The sequence below is a fragment of the Amblyraja radiata genome, chromosome 27 (assembly GCF_010909765.2).
Source record: "Amblyraja radiata isolate CabotCenter1 chromosome 27, sAmbRad1.1.pri, whole genome shotgun sequence".
NCBI lineage: Eukaryota > Metazoa > Chordata > Chondrichthyes > Rajiformes > Rajidae > Amblyraja > Amblyraja radiata.
Window position 1 is genome coordinate 4,246,354 of NC_045982.1, and position 26,139 is coordinate 4,272,492.

General features: G+C 42.7%; 2 protein-coding genes across 3 annotated transcripts in view; one reads left to right on the plus strand and one right to left on the minus strand.

Moving 5' to 3' along the window:
* rlf (RLF zinc finger) overlaps positions 1 to 9,209 on the minus strand; it is a 48,991-nt gene extending 39,782 nt beyond the window's left edge. Inside the window, exon 1 of the mRNA XM_033044917.1 lies at positions 9,021 to 9,209. Within this exon, the coding sequence (XP_032900808.1) occupies positions 9,021 to 9,149 (129 nt within the window). The 5' untranslated portion in view covers positions 9,150 to 9,209. The remainder of the gene's footprint in view (positions 1 to 9,020) is intronic.
* Positions 9,210 to 9,297: 88 nt separating this feature from the next.
* Positions 9,298 to 25,085, plus strand: znf593 (zinc finger protein 593). Of its 2 annotated transcripts, none has more exons than XM_033044920.1 (4): positions 9,298 to 9,599; positions 19,229 to 19,442; positions 23,234 to 23,296; positions 24,832 to 25,085. In XM_033044920.1, exons 2-4 carry the CDS (start codon positions 19,243 to 19,245, stop codon positions 24,962 to 24,964), a joined length of 396 nt encoding a protein of 131 aa, XP_032900811.1. In that variant the 5' UTR covers positions 9,298 to 9,599; positions 19,229 to 19,242; the 3' UTR covers positions 24,965 to 25,085. The 2 variants fall into 2 exon arrangements, with proteins under 2 accessions (XP_032900811.1, XP_032900810.1); XM_033044919.1 differs by lacking the exon at positions 9,298 to 9,599 and adding an exon at positions 18,042 to 18,177.
* Positions 25,086 to 26,139: the final 1,054 nt, after the last annotated feature.

Sequence of the window (26,139 nt, forward strand, 5' to 3'; positions counted from 1 at the left end):
GGAACTTCTTTACTCAGAGAGTGGTAGCTGTGTGGAATGAGCTTCCAGTGAAGGTGGTGGAGGCAGGTTCGTTTTTATCATTTAAAAATAAATTGGATAGTTATATGGATGGGAAAGGAATGGAGGGTTATGGTCTGAGCGCAGGTATATGGGACTAGGGGAGATTATGTGTTCGGCACGGACTAGAAGGGTCGAAATGGCCTGTTTCCGTGCTGTAATTGTTATATGGTTATATGTTATATGGTTATGGTGTAGAGGTGTGTGTCATCCATGTACTTGTGGCCTATTTGGATGCTGCCAAGAGAGCAGAATGTAGGTGTATGGCTCAGCTCCACATTGGACCAATCTGATGTGTCACATAGAACAGATTTGGTATAACTTTTTTTATAATTAATTCGCTTCATATAACTACACTAATTACCATAGTGAACGCATTCAGTAAAAATTGCTTTCTAATAGGAAAGCTATTTTTATTCAAGGTAATCCCAATGATACTACAGGTACTTGAGGATGCAAACTCAACTGCAAAATGTAATTTGTGCTTATATGTACATCTTTTTCTGTATTGCATATTAGAAAAATCAATGATGCCAAACTTCCTTGATATGAAGGTAACTTTAGAATAGTCACACCGACCATATCCCCACATTTTATCATCTATCATTCACATCACATTTTGTTCTATTTAAAGCCAAGATTTACAATTTCTGTCAATGTTTTCAACTTCAAAGCAAAACAAATAACCTAATGCTTTTAAAGGCAGTTTGACATAAATGGAATGCAACCAGGTAAATGCAGCCAGATACATAAAGGTGCAACAGGTATCTTTAATGTTGTGGGTCATGCAGCATCTCTGGAGAACATGGAGAGGTGACGTTTTCAGTCTGTAGAAGGGTGCCGACCCGAAACGTCACCTATCCATGTTCTCTACAGACGCTGCCTGACCCGCTCAGTTAATCCAGAATTTTGATATCAAATAATGATGACAGAGTACAGGAAGGAGATTGAGAACCTTGTATCCTGGTGTCGAGACAACAACCTTTCTCTCAATGTCAGCAAGACAAAGGAGACAGTGATCCACCTCAGGAAGCGACCCCAGACACATACCCCAGTTTACATTGACAGTGCCGAAGTAGAGATGGTTGAAAACTTTAAATTCCTCAGTCAATATCACCAACAACTTCTCCTGGACCACCCATATTGAAGCAACAACCAAGAAAGCACACCTCTACTTGCTTAGAAGTTTGGCATGCCCCCAACAACTCTCACCAACTTCTACAGATGCACCATAGAAAGCATTTTATCAGGATGTATCACAGCTTGGTTTGGGAACAGCTCCATCCAAGACCGCAAGAAATTGCAGCGAACTGTGGACGCAACCCAGACAATCGCACAAACCAACCTCCCTTCTACTGACTATTTATACCTCACACTGCCTCGGCAAGCCCAGCAGCACAATCAAGGATGAGTCACACCCTGCCACTCCCTCTTCTCCCCTCAGGCAAAGGGTATAGAAGTGTGAAAACACACACCTCCAGATTCCGGGCCGGTTTCATCCCAGCTGTTATCAGGCAACAGAATCATCCTACTACAACCTGATCGGACTCTGTGGCTTTACCTTGCACTAAACGTTATTCCCTTATGTATCTGTACACCGTAAATGGATTGATTGTAATCATGTATTGTCTTTCTGCTGACTGGTTAGCACGCAACAAAAGCTGTTCACTGTACCTCGGTACACGCGACAATAAACTAAACTAAAATGAACTGTATGCTTTTGTATAAACCAGCACCTGCTGTTCCTGGTTTCTACATCTTCGATGTTGTTATGGGTAGGCTCCCTCGCATGGCATTACAACAGCAAACTGCATTCACGTGGTACTAATACGGCCCCTCATGGTACACTGATCCAGAAGATTAATCTGCATGGGATCCACACTGAGTTGATGGTTTGGATTCAGAACTGACTTACCCATAGAAAGTGGTGAAAGTGTGTTATTCTGGCAGGAGGCCTATGACCAGTGGTGTTCCACATGAATCAGTACTCAGACCTCTTGTTTGTAATATATATAGGACTTGGACGAAAATGTAGAGGGGTTGGTTGATAGTTTTGCAAGTGACACAAAAATTGGTGGAGTTGCTTTTAGTGAATAAGGCTGTCATGGGATGCAGGAAGATAGATCAGTTACAGATATGGGTGAAGAATTGTAAGATGCTGTACTTTGAAAGGTCAAATGTAAGGGAATGTATACATTTTATGGCAGGACTCGTAACAGCACAGAAGTACAGAGGAATCTTGGGGACCATGTCCATAGCTCTCTGAAAGTAGCAACACAAGTAGATAGAGCGGTAAAGAGGGTGTATGGCATGTTTACCTTCATGAACAGGTGCATTGAGTACAAGGGTCAAGATTTTGGCTGCATTTGGAGTATTGTGCACAGTTCTGGTTGTCACATTACAAGGAGCATATGAAGGATTGGGAGAGAGTGCAGAAGTGGTTTATCATGATGCTGTTGGGATTAAAGAGTATTAGCTAGTGCCCTCCATAATGTTTGGGACAAAGACCCATCATTTATTTATTTGCCTCTGTATGCCACAATCTGAGATTTGTAATAGAAAAAAAATCACATGTTGTTAAAGTGCATATTGCCAAATTTTAATAAAGGCCATTTTTACACATTTTGGTTTCACCATGTAGAAATTACAGCAGTGTTTTTACATAGACCCCCCCAATTTCAGGGCACCATAATGTCTGGGACACAGCAATGTCATGTAAATGAAAGTCCTCATGTTTAGTGTTTTGTTGCGTATTCTTTGCATGCAATGACTGCTTGAAGTCTGTGATTCATGGACATCACCAGTTGCTGGGTGTCTTCTCTGGTGATGCTCTGCCAGGCCTGTATTGCAGCCATCTTTAGCTTATGGTTGCTTTGGGGGCTAGTCCCCTTCAGCTTTCCATTCAGCATATAAAAGGCATGCTCAATTGGGTTCAGATCACGTGATTGACTTGGCCACTCAAGATAGACAATTTTTTAGCTTTGAAAAACTCCTTTGTTGCGTTAGCAGTATGATTGGGATCATTGTCTTGCTGGAGAATAAACCGCCGGCCAATGAGTTTTGAGGCATTTGTTTGAACTTGAGCAGATAGGATGTGTCTATACACTTCAGAATTCATTATCATTCATGAAGATAAGTGAGCCAGTACCTTCAGCAGCCATACATGCCCAGGCTATAATACTCCCACTACTGTGTTTCACAGATGAGGTGGTATGCTTTGGATCTTGTGCAAGAAAGAACTGCAGATGCTGGTAAAATCGAAGGTAGACACAATATGCTGGAGTAACTCAGCGCGTGAGGCAGCATCTATGGAGAGAAGGAATGGGCGATGTTTCGGGTTGAGGTCCTTCTTCAGACTGATGTCAAGGGACAGGTGGAACAAAGATAGAATGTAGGCGGAGACAGTAAGACTAGTGGGAGAACTGGGAAGAGGAAGGAGAGAGAAAGCAAAGGCTATATTGGGTCTTGGGCAGTTCCTTTTCTCTCCTCCATACTTTGCTCTTGCCATCACTCTGATATGTTCATCTTAGTCTCATCTGTCCACAAGTTGCGGCCTTTTTCCGCAACTGTGGAAGTACTTCTTGGCAAACTGTAACCTGACCATCCTATTTTTGCAGCTAACCAGTGGTTTGCATCTTGCAGTGGAGCCTCTGTATTTATGTCCATGAAGTCTTCTGCGGACAGTGGTCATTGACAAATCCACAACTGACTCCTGAATAGTGTTTCTGATCTGTCGGACAGGTGTTTGGGGATTTTTCTTTATTATAGAGAGAATTCTTCTGACATCAGCTGTGGAGGTCTTCCTTGGCCTGCCAGCCCCTTTGTGATTAGTAAGCCCACCAGTACTCTCTTTCTTCTTAATGATGTTCCAAACAGTTGATTTTGGTAAGCCTAAGGTTTGGCTGATGTCTCTAACAGTTCTATTCTTGTTTCTCAGTCTCATAATGGCTTCTTTGACTTTTATTGGCACAACTTTGCTGCTCATGTTGATAAACAGCAATACAAGTTTCTAAAGGTGACGGAAAGACTGGAGAAAAGACTAGGTGCTGAGAGCTCTCTTATACCTGCATTAAGGAGGCTATTAAACACACCAGAGCAATTACAAATGCCTGTGAAGCCATGTGTACCAAACATTATGGTGCCCTGAAATGGGGGGACTATGTATAAACACAGCTGTAATTTCTACATGGTGAAACCAAAATGTATAAAAATGGCCTTTAATGAAATCTGACAATGTGCATTTCAACCACATATGATTTTTTCTATTACAAATTTCAAATTGTGGAGTACAGAGGCAAAAAAATAAATGATGGGTCTTTGTCCCAAACATTATGGAAGGCATTGTATAAGGAGAGATTGGACAAACTTGGATTGGTTTCTCTGCAGCAGGAGCTGTGAGGAGACCTGATACGCGTTTATACATCTGAGGCATAGTTAGGGTCGACAATCAGAAACTTCTTTCCCCTAAAGTTGAAATGTAAAGCATGAGACATAGATTCAAGGTCAGAGGCCAAATGCTTTAAGGGAACTTGCAGGGGAAGTGTTTTTTTTATATAGTTAAGCAGTTTATTGTCATATATCCCAAACAAAACAATTACATTCTTACTTGCAGCAGCACAAGTATGTAAACATAGCTCTCATTAGATACTATAACAAACAACAAAAAGTGCCAGGTTACAGAGGAGCAGATATGATGGCGATGTTTATGATGCTTTTAAGTATGCAAATACACAGGGAATGGAGGGCTATAGATCAAGCTTCACCGGAGCAGGCCGGTGACGCAACTCGCCCATCCTTGGAGGCACTCCGGGAATACTGAGGTTGGCTGTAGGAGGTGCCCTGGGCATTGGAGCAGAGCAGTGGCCATGCGAGGTGAGGGATGCACATTCACAGGTCGATGCATCAGTGGAGTGGGCTGTTGGAGTCTCTGCAGCAGCCTGGAGCTCGATTAGATTGGCTGCCACTACAAGAGGCCGAAAAACGCGGATCAGATGTGGCCTTCAGTGGCACGGAGTGGTGGAGCAGCAGTGGAGAAAATCGACAATATTGTGTGGCCAAGTCAACCCCTACTACGCAGTACCGCCACCAGGACAATGGGCCTTTATGACCAAGCCAAAACTAACATTTTGACAACTGTGAATAGGAAGGGTACAAGATAGCAACTCTCGTGTACTCAGTGTTGTCTTATATTACACTTTTGTTCTTAAGTTTGATTGTGCTGACGTGCATGATGATTACTGAACTGGAGGCAAAAACAAAAAAAAGAATTTCACTGTACCTATTATACATATGAAAATAAAGTACCATTGAACCACTGGGAAGGGTGTAGCTTAATTTAGCAACATGTTCAGCACATACATGATGGGTGGAAGGGCCTGTCCCTGTGGAACCGTTCTATGTTCTGACATGAATAAAGTATCAATGAGACAATCAAACAATAGCCACAAAGACACACAAGAAAATGAAGATAACCATGAAACGCAATCAATGAGGAAAACTTTCAGCGTTTCACACAAGAATAGGAGGCAGAAGGATTTTGATAGGAAATTCCAAAGCTTACCATCAAGGGTGCCGAAGGTAAATTGCCCGTTACGAAGTAAATAAAACTAAGGAAGCAAAAGCTGTCAGAAGAGAATTAATAGAAATCTTGGATGGTTGTGGGTGGACAGGACAATGATGGAGTTGGACAAAATTAGAATGGAGTTTAGAAATAAAGCATCTCTGGGACAGGATGTCAGGGTGAGGAAATGGGATGGTGGGAAGGGAGAGAAGGAAGGAAGAGTGGTTGAAACTAGATGTAATAAAGCCCCACATAAGGACCAAGAGATTCATTACAGCTGTAAACAGGCTTTTTCTGTCTCAGATGGTAGAATGGATTACAATGGGAAGACACTGGCCAAGAAACAGAGTTCATGCTCATGCTGGAAACTGTAGACAATGACTTCAATCTTCCAAATACTTTGTATTATGCAACAGTCAGGTTGGGTTGAAATCAAGAGCCGGTAGAGCAGTTAAGGAAGGTAGCAATATGGTTTAGCATCAGGTGTGCCTGCGATTGGCATTCAGAAAATAAAATAAGAATAGAATAACACCCCAAAATGTGCAGTGAATCTGGCGTGTTTGCTTTTAACTAAGGCTAGCAAATGAATGACCAAACAAATCACACTGTTTTAACATATAATATTCACTCCTCTGCCCAACTCCTACTCCAATTCATTAGGAACCATGACAACCAATGTGATATCACACTATTTGTCACAACATTTCCAAGCAACCTCAAAGGAACTTTGAGCACAAATTAAGCGGTGAACTGCGCTGTCCTGTGCTGGGACATTCTTTTCTTGATTTTTTTTCAGCACTTCTTCAAATTGCACTACAATCATTGCACCATCCTGCTGTTTACATTCAATAGACAATAGATGCAGGAGTAGGCCATTCGGCCCTTCGAGCCAGCACCGCCATTCAATGTGATCATGGCTGATCAACCCCAATCAGTACCCCATTCCTGCCTTCTCCCCATATCCCCTGGCTCCGCTATCTTTAAGAGCCCTATCTAGCTCTCTCTTGAAAGCATCCAGAGAACCTGCCTCCACCAAAGGCAGAGAATTCCACAGACTCACCACTCTCTGTGAGAAAAAGTGTTTCCTCGTCTGCGTTCTAAATGGCTTACTCTTTATTCTTGAATTCTTCATTGTATTTATTGTTGTATCTATTATTATCATATATACTGTGTATTCTAGACACTAGATGTGAATAAGATATTTCATAGCTCTATGTATATGACCAAAAATAACTAACCTGAATCTGTTGGGACCTAGGAAGTCATTCTGATGTAGTCTATCTCACTGTGGTGGAATTGAGTATTCAATGATAACTTATCTGAAGGGAACCAAACATATTCCCCTACATTATTCAAGTGCTATTTTTTGTGTTAAATAAAGTGGAGAGCAGGTTTATTCTGGAGCAAAACCAAACTACTCGAGGAACTCAGTGGGTCTGGCATAATCCAAGGAGGGAAACAGGCAACGTTTCAGGTCAGGACTCTTCAGACTGAAGCAGGGCCCCGACAAGACATGTTGTACGCCCATTTCCCAACACAGATATTGCCTTACCTGTTGGGTTCCTCCAGTAGTTTGTTTTTTGTTCAAGATTATTGCATCTGCCACCTTGTATCATCGTTGGTTCAAACATCAAAGTGTACTGAATTTGATTTTTTTGGTTGTTTGAGATCAATGCATTTCTAATCAAACAGCTATTTTTTTTGTTCTATTTAAAAGAAATGATAAAGGCATGGAACACATCCAATCACATAATTTAATATCAAATTATTCTATCATAAAATGTAAACAATGTAAAATTTCTTTGGGATGGTGGCACAACAGAATAAGACCAATGGTTAGAAACTATGCGAAACAGTTGAAGCATTGAATAAAATGCTTATTAAATAATCCATTACAATGTGATCGAGAACAGTTGAATGCCACAAAATAATTACTCTACAATATTTCTATCATCGGCAAAAATCAGATGTTGAGTTACTGAAGCTCCTGGAATTATATTCCCTGAAACCTAGAGCACAGGATGAACAGTACTTTACCCAAGTTTCTCCAAATAGCTTTAATAGGGTCTAAGAACATACAAAATGAGATATGGATTATGACCTATATAACATTTCAAAAACTGTAACACTGCAGTTACAATCATTAATTGCACATATACCCACTGCATTGCTTTATCCTGGCTGAATGAAATGAGGCAACCTGAAGGAGCAATGCTATTTAACCACCTTCACAATTCTACCAGAGAACAATTAGAACCCTGGAAGGATGTGGCTTGTACCAAGCTGAATTCAATGTCAGATCCTTTTTTTTTCTGCTTTCAAACTAATGCATACTTAAACTACCGTCAGTAGGAAATGTGACAATCCACTCAAATTATAAAGAAGCCACGGAAAATTGTATTGTGATCAATCCAAACAAATAACTATTAAACCATTTAATTTATAATAAATAAAAAATATTAAAGGCATGAAATCCTATCGTTGAATTTTGCTTTGTTAGAAATCCTGAATTAATTTTGATAGATTTTACATGACCGTGCACCATTTCCAGATTGAACAACATACAAAAACACACATCCATTATCCCAACAGAATATCAACAAACTACTGCAGCTGTTTCATTTTCAGGAAAGCCTCAAAATCAGCATTTTTTAAAATGCTACGATTAACTCATCAAAAGTTCGATTAAACAGAAGCAAAAGTCCACAGAAATTAAAACAGATCGGCTGTATTTACAAACAGCGAAGAACTGGTTGCCAATTGCCGACTTAAACAGATACCAGTCAGAGAAAAGGGTAAACCTCGATCGGTCACTGCAGTGAAACTACAAGTATTTTCATGGTAAACCCTGCACGATTAAAATGTTACACTTGACGAACAGCAAGGAAAATATTTTAAGACAATCGAGTGTTTCTTTCTGGAGTCGATAGAGGGTTCAATGTAAAGATGTGGCAGCTTATTTTCCACCCTCCTCTGCCCTGATTGCTCAGGCTATTGTTCAGTATTGAGGGAAGACTGGGCAAGGGGAGGGGGTGTAATAAAACCCGTTTAACTATTTAGTACTCGGGTGCGTCGCTATAAGCATAGCAAACAAGAATTCACGTAAAGGTTAACTTTTGCACCACGATGTTTTCTTGCAGATTACACTTTGTGTGTAAAAAGCAGGAGTGGAAATGGCGAGAGGGGACGAGGAGGGAGTGTTGTTGTTGCTGCTGTTGTTGGAGCTGGGTGACCGTGGACGGGCAGCAAGAGGGCGATGAGAGGCGAGGAGGAGGAGGTGGTGAAGAGGCCCCCCTCCACCAGAGCAGCACATCCCCTCCCTCCCCCCTCTCTCTCTCTCTCTCTACCTCCTCCGTGCCCAGCCTCTGCACAAACACCTCAGCCTCAGCAACCTTCGCCTCACCTCGCAGAAACGCTGGCAGTAGAGCGCAGAAGACTCCGGGGACACGCCGTGCCTCCGTAGCTCGCCTTGGACGAGCCGCAGCCGCTCGGTTAAAGGCTCGGGGGCCTGCTCGCTCTCTCCGTCCGCCATCTTCGCTCTCCACTGTTGCGCGTAGACACTGCTCACGTGACCGAGCGGAAGGAGGGTACGTTCGCCATGACGTCACCGGGCATGCCTGGCCACGCCCCCTCCGGGTACACAAGTGACGCGGGTACACTCGACCACGCCCCCTACGTCCTCTCCGCGACGTCATCACGTTCCATAGCAACGGGGCCTAGCCCCTCGGGCGCCGCCATAATCTGGGTCAGAGCTGCCGAGTGCGCTTCAAGGACAACATCTGATCCCAACATCTGATTCTTCTTGCCTAAAGTTGTAGACACCAAAAACACTACATCTATTTGTTTGTGCACGTCGGGTTGATTGCATTAGTCGAAACAGGGTGGACCACGTGAAGGTTGCAACCCCCCACCAGCGCACTGGAAATGCCCTAGAGGTCAACCAGGGTTGTAGAGCGGAGTACAGGAGTAGGAGTACAGACAGGTACATAGTTCCCCGAAATGAATGGTACTTTATTATCACATGTGACCTGTCACAGTGAGGTTCTTTGTTTTGTATAAAGTGTCGCCACATCTTGGGCGCCGACAACGTTACAGTTTTCCATTTCGTCCCCAATGGCCGAAAGTGGTGAAAAACATAGTGGCACAGTTGGCCTTCATCAGTCAATGGTATTTATTGGTATTCCCCAGAGCTATCGCTGCTCTGAACCGGCCCTGCTGAGTGCCCCCCCTCCCACCCCCATGAACTGTATTCACGCACATCGACCCGGCACAGACATATTTGCACTTTAGACTGTTTTACTGTTCTTTTTTTTTAAATAAATCATGTTTCTCGGGGTATCTAAATGTTATTAGTTGTTTAAGTTATGACTATCGGATGGAAGCTGCATACCAAATCTCGTTGCACCTTTGTGCAATGACAATAAAAGGTATGATTATTTATTATTATTATTATTGAAGATAGCCACAAAATGCTGGAGTAACTCAGCGGAACAGGCGGCTGGCCGACTGATCTCCAGTGAAACCCACTGATCTCCAGTGGCCCTGTTGACAGACCATTTCCTTCCTGGGATAAATAAAGTTCTATCGTAAACTAGCATCTGCAGTTTCTTCCTACACAATGTGTATTTATTGAGTGTGTACGAAGGAACAGTAGATCCTAGTTTTTAACACTGAAGATATACACAATATGCCGGGAGTAACTCAGTGGGTCAAGCAGCATCTGTGGGCTGTAAACCTAACTCACCACGGCTGCAAAAGATTTGACAAGATCTGGTTGGAGGATTGAAGTGCCACCATCTCCAAAATGTCTTTTCAGCCACACACTCAGTTAAGCTGCATTGGAAATCACTATAACAAATATGTGTCAGAATCATGCTCCTGGGTCATAGGAACAGAATTAGGTCATCGAGTCAACTCCGCCATTCAATCATAGCTGATCTATTTTTTCCTCTTGACCCCAATCTCCTGTCTTTTCCCTGTAACCTTATACACCCTTACCAATCAAGAACATATTCATCTCTGCTTTAAAAATACCCCAATGACTTGGCTTCCACAGCCGTTTGTGGTAATGAATTCCACAGATTTACCATCCTCTGGCTAAATAAATTCTTTATCTCCTTTACAAAGGGATGTCCTCTTATTCTGAGTGTGCCCTCTGGTCCTATACTCTCCCACAGGAGGAAACATCCTCTCCACATCCATTCTATCTAGGTCTTTCATTATTCATAAACCCCCTTGCTTTTGCACTGTCGTTTATTTTTCCTTGTTTTTTTCATAGTTTTCTATCTTTTAGAAATTTTAGATTTGATGTATAATTTAGTTTTGTGTGTCTATGTGTCTGTGATGCTGATGTAAACATGGTTTTCGTTGCACTTGAATCTTACTGTATTTGTTCATATGACAATAAACTCAACTAGACCTTAACAGTATTGTGGCTGATAGTATCATAACCCACACAGACTTAAGTGGTTCATGAAGGTAGCTTTCCACATCCTTCTGAATGGCAAATAGGGATGGGTAATCTTCTTGCGTATGGCGTGCACAGCCTAAAGTTGTAGGACAAAGTTGTTCTATTTGATCTAACAGCGGAAATTGGAGGAACAGCACCTCATATTCCGTCTGGGGACCTTGCGTCCGGATGGCATTAACATTGAATTCTCCCAATTTTGCTAGCCCTTGCTGTCTCCTCCCCTTCCTTAACCCTCTAGCTGTCTCCTCCCACCCTCCCATCCGCCCGCCCTCGGGCTCCTCCTCCTCCTCCCCTTTTCCTTCCTTCTCCCCCCCCCCACCCCCCATCAGTCTGAAGAAGGGTTTCGGCCCGAAACGTCGCCTATTTCCTTCGCTCCATAGATGTTGCTGCACCCGCTGAGTTTCTCCAGCAACTTTGTGTACCTTCTATTTGATCGTATTTGATTGTGCACGCCGGGTTGATTGCATTCGTCGAAACAGGGCGGACCAGGTGAAGGTTGCAATTTTCCACCCCGGGATGGGTAATAATCTCTGGTCTTGCAGCAACCATCATATTCTGTATTTGAATTAAAAACTTGGCATGGACACAGAGATCATCATCAGATGATCTTTTACATTCTCTTGAGAAAGCAGTGAGCTATTCAGTTCAAAGTCGTTTGACAGCGCAGATCTCTTCCAAGTTAAAATGATCCGCCAACAGAAAAGGAACATTAGTCATTCTTAAATTGGGGTCAAGATCACTCCCAACAACATTACTGGATATTTTTTTATGTTATCTCAACTTCTGAAGTGAATGTACAATTCTGATGAAGGATAGTCAACCTGATATGTTTACTGTTTTCTTATCCATAATGCTGCCTCATTCACTCAGTGTCTCCAAATGTTTAAATCCACAGTTCCCCTGTTTTACTATTGTAACAATACTTAAAAAACATGGAGCAAGTTTTTTTATTACACAGAGGGTGGTGAATGCCTGGAACATCCTGCCAGGAAGAGTGGTGGAGGCAGATATGAATGTGGCATTTAAGAGGCTTTTGGATCGGCACATGGATATGCAGGGATTAGAGAGATATGGATCACTGTACTGCTGCTGTAAGGCAGTGGAGCTGCTGCCTCACAGTGCAGAGACCCGGATTCGATCCCACAGGTGGTGTCTGTGCTGAGTTTCTATGTTCACCCTGTGACTGAGTGTGGTATCTCCCTAGTGCTCCGGTTTCCTACCACATTCCAAATACATGCAGGTTTGTAGGTTAATTGGCTTCTATAAAAATTCTCCCTGCTTTGTAGGACATAGAACTAGCGTACAGCTGATCGATGGTCAGCATGGACTCGGTGGGCCGCAACACTTGTTTCCGCTCTGTATCTCTAAAACTAAAACGTGCAGGCAGAGGAGTTAGTCTTACTTGACAATATTCAGCGCCAACATTATGGGCTGAAGAGCCTGTTCCTGTGCTGTAAAGTTCTATGTTAAAGTGTTGCCATTCATTTCCGTCAATTTCCTATCAAAGCTTTCGTTTGAGCAAGCTAATTGTTAAGGATCTGCTGGACCCTAAATTTTCAGGGTAAACTCATAGAGGCTTCCAGCATGGAAACATGCCCTTCAACTCAATTCATCCATGCCGAATGTGAAGTTCCCCCATCCAAGCTCGCCCCATTTGCCTGCATTTGGTCCATATCATTCCAAACCTTTCCTATCCATGGACTTGTATTTGTCACTGATCTTTAAAAAAACGACACAGGTGCTGGAGTAACTCAGTGGGTCAGGAAACAGCTCTGGCCTGGGCCAGGCAGCATCTTTGGAAGACACGGACGATTTGGGTTGGGACCACTCTTCAGACTCAAGAAGAAGGGTGCCGACCCGAAAGGTCAGTTTTCGATGACTTCCAGTGGAGTCACTCCAGTAGTTTGTTCCTTTTTCGGCAAACCAGCATCTGCAGTTCCTTACGTCTACTTGTCATTGACCTTACTTTGTTTAGCTCTCACAACTCTTCTAGAGTTAGTGTTGCTTATAAATATCCATAACTACTCTAACTAGGGAGTGTACTCGTAGAAATTTCATACAGAGAATAATTTGAGTGTGGTTTATAATTGGGTTTGTTCCCCTCCTAGAAAATAATAGAAACAGCAGAGGCAACATTTGGAAAGAATGACATTACATTTATCACTAATTCATCATCCACAATTACTCCTCTGCAGACATTAATAACAACAGGAAAGCAGACAAAACATTTTAAAATATAACTTTAGCAATCATAAATTTGCAATAGACACATCAAATTAAATGGAAGTCCTGTACTCTTGTTCATCATCTCAAGTTGATGCAACCAATGAATCACTTGTTAAATGTAGTATATAAACACTATTCATGCAATAAATTAAAAAAAATGAAATTGAAGTACAAGCAAAAATGGTAAATTAGAGATGGTGAAAATGAGAAGGAAAAGTAATATTCATGCACATGGGACATTAAAACATGTACACAGTTGCAAGCTGTGGAGAAAAGGAGTTGAGCGGCTCGTTGGATAACTCATGGAGCACAATGGGCTGAATGGTATCAGAATTCTATTATTTCTGTAACAGCAAACAGATAAAATAGGGTATTTACTATGAAAAAATAAAACAATGATATATTAAAAATAGAACATAATAAACATGCAGTTTGTGTTTTGATAGTTTAGGTGAATATGACTAAACATGTTCAAAATACCTTTTTTGTAGTGTAGGATCACTGAATTCTTAATGATTTGCCAAGTTAAGTAGTAGCGTTTAAAAACTTTTATTCAACCACAATGGTTATATGGCATCAGAGCAAAGCATTACATTAGCTGGAGACCTTAACTAATATAACTAATGTCATAACTAGTAAAATAAAGAAACCATGGAACTGTAACTAAAGGACTGAAGACTGAACATGACTAGAGACAAAAGATATCCACCTAACGCTCTTACACAACAGAATATACTGCTGAAAAACAAGCTTCCTTGTCTATATAGGGTGATTGATGCCCTTTAAGTACAGCTATCCAGGACGAAACTCACAGGGGTTAAATTGCTTTGCATCCAGTTCACACTTACTGTACTTCACAGAGACACAGCTTTTGAAGCCCCCTGTCTTATCAGAAACAACAATTCTGGGGGTCTCACAACTTGCAATGTGTAAGCTCTAACAATAGTGAAACAGGATCAGAGCGAAATATCTGTAAAATTCAGGGCTCACAGGCAGTAGGTGGCATCTTCGAGTAGTGTTTAGTTTTCATTCACATTTTACCATTCTATCGCAGTCGTTTCTCATATCACAACTGAGGGGGTGAATCATCTTTTTACTTAATTTTGCCCTTATTCAGCAACTACTTTCTAACAGTAGGCATTAATTAATGTTTAGTTTAGTTTAGTTTAGAGATACAACATGGAAACCGGTCCTTCGGCCCACCGAGTCTAAACTAGCCATCGATCACCCATTCACGTTAGTTCTATGCAATATTATCCCACTCTCTCATCCACCTTGTACACACTGGGAGCAATTTGCAGAGGCCAATTAGTTAATTATCTGCACATCAACCACCGGGTGGCGCCGAGATGGCAGCCTCACCAGTAGCCTGTGTGTTATTTCAACTTTTTTTGTTATTTTTAGTGCGTCTAAAATGTATGTTTTAATGTTTCTCGGTATGTCTTATCAAGTCAAGTCAAGTCAAGTTTATTCGTCACATACGCATACGAGATGTGCAGTGAAATGAAAAGTGGCAATGCTCGCGATTGTGCAAAAAAACTACAAAACAGAATGGAACAGAATCTCAGTAATGACATATTTGTGGGAGTGAAAAAAAAGAAACAGCATTTAAAAAAAAAACACCACACAACATTAAATTGGCACAGTAAGTTAGTCCCTGATGAGATAGTTTACAGTCCTAATGGCCTTTGGGAAGAAACTCCTTCTCATCCTCTCTGTTTTCACAGCATGGCAACGGAGGCGTAGCAGCTGGGAAGTCTGTTGCTGGGGTGGAAGGGGGGCGAGTGTAGTTCCCATAGTGCGTTCGGCCAAACGCACTACTCTCTGCAGAGCCTTCATGTCCTGGGCAGAGCAGTTCCCAAACCAAATTGTGATGTTTCCGGACAAGATGCTTTCCACACCCAACCTCAAAAGATTACGATAATTAACAATACTCCCTCGAGCATAAGCTACATATTGCATTCGTCAAATGTTCAGCTTGAACTGATGAATGAGCATTTTTTTAATGCCCAATGGAATCAGTTTAGTGGCGAATTGTTAAATGTTTCCTCGATTAATTTAATCACTGGAGAATACACTCCCACCTCCCACAAAGCTTTCAAAATATATTTTCAGAAAACTGCCACTTTATTTACTCGGATTTAAAGATAATAGCGCTATAAATATATTGTATCAATCCAATTATTTTAATTATAGTTCTACCAAAATTTACTCTTTAATCATATCAGCATTTGTGAGATACTTTGTAAAAATTAAAACATATGTGTCAGCACGGGTTCAGTTGACGGCATTCGTTTCTACTCATGGTGGTTGTCGGTTCAAATCTAGTCCAAAGACTTAAGTGTAAAAAAAACATTGAGCAGAGATGGATGAAATGTTCAAATGAAGTCATGACCTTGCCTCACAGGTAGACTGAAAAGATCCTTGGAGCATTGGGGTAGAAGAAGTAACGTGGTATGAATATTGATTTCTCTAATTTCAAGCAACCCCTGCATTCCCTCCCTCTCCATCCCTCCCCCACACAAGTCGCACCAGTTTCTTGTTCTCACCGAGCAAACAGCTAACAATGCCTCTATTTCCTTTACCATCGTTACTTTTTTGCATATCTTTCATTCATTTGATCTATATCTCTCTACATCACCGTCTATATGTCTTGTTTCCCTTTCCCCCACCCCTGACCAGTCTGAAGAAGGGTCTCGACCCGAAACATCACCCATTCCTTCTCTCCAGTCCCGCTGAGTTACCCCAGCATTTTGTGTCTACCTTTGGCTCGTTTATGCTTCTGCTTTTTAAATCAGAGGCATGGGTGTGATGAAGAGAATAGAAGGTTATACTGAGATGAATTGGTGGAACCAAAATTGGAAAAGACATTAGATCAGGATGCTACACATCATAGAAACATGTATAATAGATACCTAAGCATATGTCATTAACTCAGTGCCCTTACATTTTTTGATAATCAGCACCTTACAAATGTTTTTTTTTTTAAAACCTTTATTATGATGTAGGAAACAAGGCAATTAATTTGCACAAGATAGTTGTCGAAAGATAATCAACTTGAATAAATCTGTTCCCTTCCCCACATATATTTTCCGACCTGAGATGTTTCCGATTTCGATTACACATAACGAATGAGGCCTTAGTTTAAATACTCACCCACAAAACATGTAGTCATTCATCAATATTGTTCTGAAATGCAGTTTCTTCAGAGTGAAATATCAATGTACAGAGAGGGCTCGTTAAGCACACTTTACTCAAATTTCATGCAAATTATTCAAAACAGGTGGTGGAGCTGCTGCCTCACAGTGCCGGTGACCAGGGTTTGATCTTTAAGCTTGAGTGCTGTCTGTGTGAAGTTTGCATGTTCTCCTTGTGAATACATGGGTTTCCTCCGGGGGCTCCGAGGTGCAAATGGACTTGGGAGTGCTGGTGCAGGACTCCTAAAAAGTAAATTTGTAAGTCGAATCGGTAGTAAGTAAGGTAAATTCAATGCTAGCATTTATATCAAGAGGACTGGAATACAAAAATTCCACAGTATCACCAACCTCCGGCCAAAGAGATCCGTCCTTTTTAAATCTCCAAATTTTAAAATCTCCTTTCTAAAGGTACGTCCTTTTATTCTGAGACGTGCCCTCTGCTCCAAGACTCTCGCACATCCTCTCCTCCTCAATCATCCACTCTATCCAGCAACTGCTCGAGGGCAGGAGAGATGCAGATGCCCGTCCCGCTGAGTTACCCCAGCATTCCGCGTCTATCTGTTTATTTGCACTTTATCTGTGTTAGTGGTCTGAGAAACGACTACTGGAGTTTTAAAGAGATCTTTATTCAAAAGTTCGATATCCAGTTTACAGGTTCTCCAGACACGTCTGCCCACAGCGCTGAACTAACGCGCGCAAGTGAAAAACCGCGCGAAACAAGCAGCCCCTCCCGAGTCATGTGACCGCGGCTTCCGAACGCCGGGTTCGACATATGCGTGCGCTAGCGCGCGCCGCTACACGGTTTTATTTATTCATGTGTGTATATATTTATACAATGCTATATGGACACACTGATCTGTTCTGTATTCATGCCTTCTATATTCTGTTGTGCTGAAGCAAAGCAAGAATTTCATTGTCCTATCTGGGACACATGACAATAAACTCTGGACAAAAATGCTGGAGAAATTCAGCGGGTGCAGCAGCATCTATGGAGCGAAGGAAACAGGCAACGTTTCGGGCCGAAACCCTTCAGGAAGGAAATAGGTAACTTCAGGGCTTCGGCCCGAAACGTTGCCTATTTCCTTCGCTCCATAGATGCTGCTGCACCCGCTGAGTTTCTCCAGCATTTTTGTCTACCATCGATTTTCCAGCATCTGCAGTTCCTTCATTAAACAAATGACAATAAACTCTCTTGACTCTCTGGGATGGAAGACTTTGTTTCAGCTTTGTTTCATCCTTTCAAAAAGTAAAAGCATGGGAATAATCTCCACCCTGCTATAGTTACCCAGCCAGATGCAACTAAATTTAAAGTAGCTCTCTCTTCCCAATAACCCTTCCTGGCTTAAGCCCTCCCTCCACCACCTCCAGTTTAAATTCCATTTGGAGGACCAAGAAACCAAGAACGCCGCTGCCATTGCATTGTGTGCTGGAGGCAGCCGGCGGGAGCAAAGTTCCTAGAGGAGCGCTCCTCTGTAATCTTTGCACGGGAACGCGCCTGAAACGGGGGGCGCGCATGGAGCGGCGGGAGCGCGCACGGGAACGCGCCGAGCTCCCGGAAGCCGACGATTTCTCTTTTCCTACAGGCGGTGGCTTCACTCTCCTCCTCTCCACCTCCTCCTCCTTCATCATCCGTGGCCTCGGACCCCTCTTCCTCTAGCGTCCAGACGGTACGTGCGGGGAGGCGGCTCCACCGCGGGGCTGAAGGAGGGAGGGAAGGCTACTTTGACTTTGGACTAGGCCGGGCACGCTTGTCGGTCTGTAGGAAGGAACTGCAGGCTTTCACCCAAGATCGACACAACCTGCTGGAGTAACTCAGCGGGACAGGCAGCAGCATCTCTGGTGAGAAGGGACGGGGGAACGTCACTTATTCCTTCTCTCCAGAGATGCTGCCCGCCTGTCTGTCCCGCTGAGTTACACCAACATGTTCATGTTGTGTCGATCATGTTGGGTGATCCTGTGGCTTCACCTCACCAGGGCAGGGCCTGGATCCCAAACATCCATCGCTTTTCTACTAGGCCTCCACAGATGTTGCTCCACCCTCTGTGACTTCATCCTTGTTTATCATGGTTTGGTGGATGTTACTGCTCTGAATGAATCTGTCAAGTTTAGTCCAAACATGTTGCAACAACTAGGGATCAAGATGTCAGTTGGCAATTGAATTTCAAACAATAAAAATATTTTTGTTTAAGAAGGAACTGCAGATGCTGGAAAATCGAAGGTAGACAAAAGTGCTGGAGAAACTCAATGGGTGCTGCAGCATCTATGGAGAGAATATATATGGAGAGAAAAATATTTTTGTTTTTCTTTTCAGAAGCAGTAGTTTACATTTTTATAGGGAACTGCAGATGCTGGCTTACACTGAGGATAGACACAAAATGCTGGAGTAACTCAGCGGGGCAGGCAGCATCTCCGGAGAGAAGGGATGGATGACTACGAGATGTTAAATGTTTAAGAAAGAACTGCAGATGCTGGAAAAAACGAAGGTTGACAAAAAATGCTGGAGAAACTCAGCGGGTGAGGCAGCATCTATGGAGAGAAGGAAGAGGCGACGTTTCGGATCGAGACCCTTCTTCAGACTGATGAGTCTGAAGAAGGGTCTCGACCCAAACATTGCCTATTCCTCTCCATAGTTGCTGCCTCACCCGCTGAGTTTCTCCAGCATTTTTTGGTCTACCTACGAAATGTTAAATGGTAGTTTTACCTATTTTTTCCTTTCAGGATTGTTGGTGGAAATGACTCGGTCAAAGAAGATCGGGAATCACAACAATGGCAGAAAGAAAAACATGGCAAAGCTGTGGAAGACCAAAAGGCGAACTAAAGATTTAGACCAGGTTCATGAAGACATGAAGCCTGAAAATGCAAGCAAATTACTGCACCAGACTGCAGACTGCGACGTTACTGGAAATGCACAGTTCTACTGCTTGCACTGCGCGTAAGTAACTGTCCTGTATGAACAATGTGTTATTTACATTAATGTACACCTTAGAAACATAGAAAATAGGTGCAGGAGTAGGCCATTCGGTCCTTCGAGCCTGCACCGCCATTCAATATGATCATGGCTGATCATCCAACTCAGTATCCTGTACCTGCCTTCTCTCCATACCCCCTGACCCCTTTAGCCACAAGGGCCACATCTAACTCCCTCTTAAATATAGCCAATTAACTGGCCTCAACTACCCTCTGTGGCAGAGAATTCCACAGATTCACCACTCTGTGTGAATTTTTTTTTTCTCATCCCGGTCCTAAAAGACTTCCCCTTAGCAATTTATCTTCTGTGGGAATGTTACATTTAATGGTATTGAACACATCTGCAACCAGAGAGATTCCCAAAGGACAGGCCCCTTCAGTCCATCTGTGCTTGGAATTTTGGAACGTGATAAAACTGATTTTGCTGCAGGTAGTAAGAGGGGTGGGGATTATGAAGATGACAAGACTCGTCCACTAACTTGTTTATCGGACACTGAGGTGATACTGTCTTCACTTTTCCTATTGTTATAGGTCAAACTTAGTTGCAGCCAGTTATTTAAAAATACTTTTAAACCTCAAAATAACAAATAGTTTTAAAACAAATTCTTCCATAAACTGTCTGTTTAAGAAACTAAGAAAGCGAATGGTATGTTAGCATTCATAGCAAAAGGATTTGAGTATAGGAGGTGCTACTGCAGTTGTACAGGGTCTTGGTGAGACCACACCTAGAGTATTGCGTACAGTTTTGGTCTCCTAATCTGAGGAAAGACATTCTTGCCGTAGAGGGAGTACAGAGAAGGTTCAACAGACTGATTCCTGGGATGTCAGGACTTTCATATGAAGAAAGACTGGATAGACTCGGCTTGTACTCGCTAGAATTTAGAAGATTGAGGGAGGATCTTATAGAAACTTACAAAATTCTTAAGGGGTTGGACAGGCTAGATGCAGGAAGATTATTCCCGATTTTGGGGAAGTCCAGAACAAGGGGTCACAGTTTAAGGATAAGGGGGAAATCTTTTAGGACTAAGATGAGAAAAACATTTTTCGCACAGAGTGGTGAATCTCTGGAATTCTCTGCCACTGAAGGTAGTTGAGGCCAGTTCATTGGCTATATTTAAGAGGGAGTTAGATGTGGCCCTTGTGGCTAAAGGGATCAGGGGGTATGGAGAGAAGGCAGGTACAGGATACTGAGTTGGATGATCAGCCATGATCATATTGAATGGCGTTGCAGGCTCGAAGGGCCGAATGGCCTACTCCTGCACCTATTTTCTATGTTTCTTTGTGATCTCAGCAGTTTAGAAAAGCAGTTAACAAGCAAAACACACAAGGAGAATAAAGTTTTAAAATTCCGGTGCTAAATCTCGCTTGTTCAAAAAAAAACAAAAGAGCTCATTGTCGACTTCAGGAGGCACAGCACCGACTTAGCCCCCCTATACATCAACGGCGAGTGTGTGGAGAGGGTCTATACCTTCCGGTTTCTCGGCGTCCTCATCTCCGCTGACATCTCCTGGACAGACAACTTCACAGCGGTCATCAAGAAAGCTCAGCAGCGGCTGCACTTCCTGAGGGTCCTCAGGAATCACAACCTGGATTCCAACCTGCTGCTGACCTTCTACCGCTCGTCCATTGAGAGCCTGCTGACAAACTGCATTACAGCATGGTACGGCAGCTGCACCATGGCAGACAGGGAGAGGCTTCAAAGGGTAGTTAGGGCAGCACAGAAGATCATTGGCTGCCCTCTCCCCTCCCTGATGGACATTTACACCTCCCGCTGCCTCAGCAGGGCCAAGAACATCATCAAGGACAGCTCCCATCCTGCATTTGGCCTGTTCGACCTGCTGCCCTCAGGGAGGCGCTATAGGTGCATCAGAACAAGGACAAACAGACTCAAGAACAGTTGCTTTCCAAAAGCTATAACCTCTCTGAACTCACACATGTACTGACGTCACAGCCTAACCCCCGGACTTCCATCTACCCACCTACTGTAATTTGTACTGTAACTGTAATTTTTAATATGTGCAATAACCCATACTGTATATAGGAATCCTATTTATTCACTCTATTCACCCATTGTCTTTTTATAGATATGTATATAGCGCCGCAGAACTGTGCACCTTATCCCCCCCCCCCCCCCCTTTTGTTTAGTTTTTTGTTTTTTTGAACTAATTACATGTCTGCACTGAGTACGAGCTGCTTTTAATCTCATTGTACATGTGTATAGTGACAATAAAATGGCATTCTATTCTATTCATTCATTCTATTCTGTGTACACTTGGACAATGCTGAGGGGCATTTTTACACCAGAGCTTGACGTGGATTTTAAACTCGGTCAACAGGCTAATCTATCTCTAAGCTAAACTAACGCTAACTTCACATTCAATGTCAAGAGTTGAATATTAAGTTTAAGAGCCCACAAAAAGGACACAAAGTGCTGGAGTAACTCAGTGGGTCAGGCAGCATCTCTGGAGGTACACAAAAAAGCTGGAGAAACTCAGCGGGTGCAGCAGCATCTATGGAGCGAAGGAAATAGGCAACGTTTCCGGCCCGAGACCCTTCAGGGAGGAAATAGGTAACGTTTCGGGCCGAAACCCTTTGGGTTTCGGCCCGAAACGTTGCCTATTTCCTTCGCTCCATAGATGCTGCTGCACCCGCTGAGTTTCTCCAGCACTTTTGCCTACCTTCGATTTTCCAGCATCTGCAGTTCCTTCTTATACAGTAATGCTAGCTTGTTGCCTCGACTTTGAAAATGGTGCCAAAAGCTGGCAACTTGTATACAGTCTCAGCGGGCTATTTCTATACTCTGTACTTAATCTGAGATTGTGTTTGTGTATAGTAATAATTTATTAAACTGTGTACAAAACAAAAATGTCAGTGTACTTCGGTACATATGATAATAAAGAACCATTGACCAAAGGGTGATTCAAAGGAGAGGAGAGCAGCAGATACAGCAGTCAGTGAAGAAAGCGAATGGCATGTTGGCCTTTATAACAAGAGGAATCGAATATAGGAGCAAAGAGGTCCTTCTGCAGTTGTACAGAGCCCTATTGAGGTCACACCCGGAGTACTGTGTGCCATTTTTGTCCCCTAATTTGAGGAAGGACATTCTTGCTATTGAGGGAGTGCAGCAGAGGTTTATAATGTTAATTCCCAGAATGGCGGGACTGTCATATGCTGAGAGAATGGAGCAGCCGGGCTTGTACACTCTGGAGTTTAGAAGGATGGGAGGGAATCTCATTGAAACATATAATATTGTTGAGGGCTTGGACACGCTAGAGGCAGGAAACATGTTCCCGATGTTGGGGGAGTCCAGAACCAGGGGCCACAGTTTAAGAATAAGGAGTAAGCCATTTAGAACGGAGACGAGGAAACACTTTTTCTCACAGAGAGTTGTGAGTCTGTGGAATTCTCTGCCTCAGAGGGCGTTGGAGGCCGGTTCTCTGGATGCTTGAATTTGATTCGAGCTAGATGGGGCTCTTAAAAATAGCGGAGTCAGGGGATATGGGGAGAAGGCAGGAACTGGGTACTGATTGGGGATGATCAGCCATGATCACATTGAATGGCGGTGCTGGCTCGAAGGGCCGAATGGCCTACTCCTGCACCTATTGTCTACTGCAGCAGTGACCAAAGGTGCATGAGGAGATCATTGGAAACAGATTTGAAAGGTGAGGGAGCAAAATATAAAGAATTAATAGATAGTCACATCGGTTTAAAATGTTTCCAAATCATGTTAGTGACCTATTATTGCTTCATTTGCAGGCGATACTTTATTGATCAGAGAAGTCTCAAAGAACATTTCAGAACAAAAGTTCACAAACGCAGGTAACTTTAATTGTCTTGAAAAGCAGTCGAAGACTCTAATGTTTCGGGAAGATGAGCAATGTCTGAGGCATCAACTCGTAGAAAGCTGCAGCACGGAAACAGGCCTTTCAACCCTCCTCAACCCTGACGCCTGCATGCTACAGTGCCCTCCTTAATGTTTGGGACAAAGACCCATCGTTTATTTATTTGCCTCTGTACTCCACTACTCTGTACCTCAACGCTCTTTAGTTCCCTGCCTTTTACCGTATGTGTCCTTCCAGAATTATTACCCTCCAAAGTGCATTACCTCACACTTGTCTTTTTTTTCTCTATTACATTTTTTCTTTACCTGAAAATAAGGGAAAGGAAAAAAAGAAAGACCAAGAAAGGGGAAAAAGTGCAAAGTGAAAAGATAGGACCCCTAGACTAGCAAAGTAGTGTGGCCAAAGTAGTGTGGCCAAAGAGTGAATAAAGATATAAGAGAGGAAAAGGAAAAAAATGAACCTCACCCAACCCATAGTTGGATTTAAATCCAAAGCTGTGTTGCGCTATACTATCCTTGTACGAATTCGGTAAAGGGTGTCCATGTCTTGAAAAATTGATCTGGTTTGAAAAATTGATCTGGTTTCACACTTGTCTGAGTTAAATTCCATCTGTCACTGCGCCGGCCAACTTTCCAGCTAACGTAACTCATTATACCACCATTATTACAAACAACCACGATCTAAGAACCGGTCACCGTGCGACACCACTTGTTACAGACCATTTAAAAAAGGCACCATCCAACAATACCCTCTGCCTCCTTTCAGCAAACCACATTCTGACACTTCCTGTGCATCTTACAAAATATGCTTTAATTGGGATGTGTCAAGAAATGCCGTTGAAATTGAGTCATGATATATGATATCAGCATAAATGGGATTAATATCGAGTGTTAATGGATGATACCATTCAATTGATCCAACAAATCCCTGGCACTTTGTCCATTTGGCCACTCATGTGTAGACCTTGACTGTACACACCAGGGTATGATATGTGGCATTGCAGATCTCCTGAATCTTTCATTAGCTTTATTTGAGCATGTTTCCGTCGAGATTACAGGACAGCAATTTGGAATAGTTTACATTCCCTCCATTGTCTCAGTCCCCACCCACTGGCCATCATGAAAGCCAATTCCACAACATCTTCTGCATAATAATGGCTTGTTACTCTGAACTGAGGAAATCTCCAAACTTAAATTTGATGTCACCATTTCTGATGTTCATGCATGTACAATTCTAAGAGTGTATTTGGTGCTTGATAATGGGGATCCTGGCGTCTCGTTTGTCCAATGCAGCATTATGTTTGACAGATTAGAGACACAACTTCACCTGTATCAGGGACTTAACAAATTAAACTTGTTGACCATTTGAGGTAGTCGTCTTCAGTTGAAGATGTTTAAATCAGTGTCTCAAATGGAACAAAACCATGACAGAGATCTGCTAACCTTTGCTGATGAATAAAATCAAAAGTATCAAGCTCTTGTCCTGATTTTTGTATGTTTGTTTTCTTTCCAGACTAAAAAAATTGAGGGAAGAGCCGTACACGCAGGAGGAGGCAGAGCGAGCAGCCGGGATGGGCTCCTACATCCCAGCAAAGAAGGTCAAGGTCAAGACACAGGCCACAGAAGAGGAAATGACAGTATCATAACTCATGGACAAGATACGTTTTGTTCTTGCAACTGTTAATTAAGAACTGGCTTTGATCTCGCTGATTTATTGACCATCTTTCTGTTAAAATTATATTAAAAATACACCCAAAACCAGTAACATGAAGCAAACTGTGATGCTTTATTGGCTGAATGTGGCTATCTTCCAGCATCTTGAATTGATTGATTGAAACGTACAGCATGGAAACGGGCCCTTCAACCCAAGTCTATGCTGACCATCGATCACCAGTTCACACTAGTTCCATCCTACTTTTTCATCCACTCCCTACATATTAGGGGCAATTTACGCAGGGCAAGTAACCTACAAACCCACGTCTTTGGGATGTGGGAGGAAACCGGATTACCCGGAGGAAACTCATCTGGTCACAGGGAGGACGTGCAGACTCCACACAGACAGCATCTGAGGTCAGGATTGTAGGTTACTTGCCCTGTATTACCAATATAAATCTGGTTTTAATCATGGTTCAACAAGTGTCTGAAGAAGCGTCTTGACCCGAAACACCATCTGCCCATTTCCCCCCACAGATGCTTCCTGACCTGCTGAGTTCTTCCAGAGATGGACACAAAGCGCTGGAGTAACTCAGCAGGTCAGGCAGCATCTCTGGAGAAAACGTTTCGGGTTGGGACCCTTCTTCAGGCAGAAAGTAGTGGGGGGGGGTGAAGAGCTGGAGGCGAGGAGCATCATCCGGGAAGATGCAGGGAATTCAAAAATTAATGTTCTGGTTAAAATCAGAAAGGTTTTTTTCCCCCCAGAAGAGTGGTATAAATAACACCAGTTATAAACAACCATTGTTGCATTCAATTTATTGTCATTATCTCATATTAGAGACAACGAAATGAATTCTCCTTACAGTCAAGTATCATAAATAATAAATAAATAAAACATATTAAAATGAAAAGAAAAAAAATCCTGTTAGACTGTGTCATGTGCCCAGCAGCTCCTGGGCTGCAACTTTATTTATAGAACACTGCAGAGGCCATCTGCAAATCTTCTTCGTACATTTCACTTTATTTCGAGATCCTCGTGCCTCACGTGTTTGATTACCTGCTGCAGGCTACAAAATCACCAGGCACAAGACCTTTGCAGCATCAATTGGAATTCCTTCATATTAACACAAACACATTACTCTGTAAGGCAGCATTTATATTGGCCTGT

What these genes read in the sequence shown, in the direction of transcription:
- znf593 (XM_033044920.1), top strand. Translation starts at nt 19,243, where the DNA reads ATGACTCGGTCAAAGAAGATCGGGAATCACAACAATGGCAGAAAGAAA. An exon ending in TTCTACTGCTTGCACTGCGC is followed by an intron (nt 19,443 to 23,233) that starts GTAAGTAACTGT and finishes CTTCATTTGCAG; the next exon opens with GCGATACTTTATTGATCAGA. An exon ending in ACAAAAGTTCACAAACGCAG is followed by an intron (nt 23,297 to 24,831) that starts GTAACTTTAATT and finishes TTTTCTTTCCAG; the next exon opens with ACTAAAAAAATTGAGGGAAG.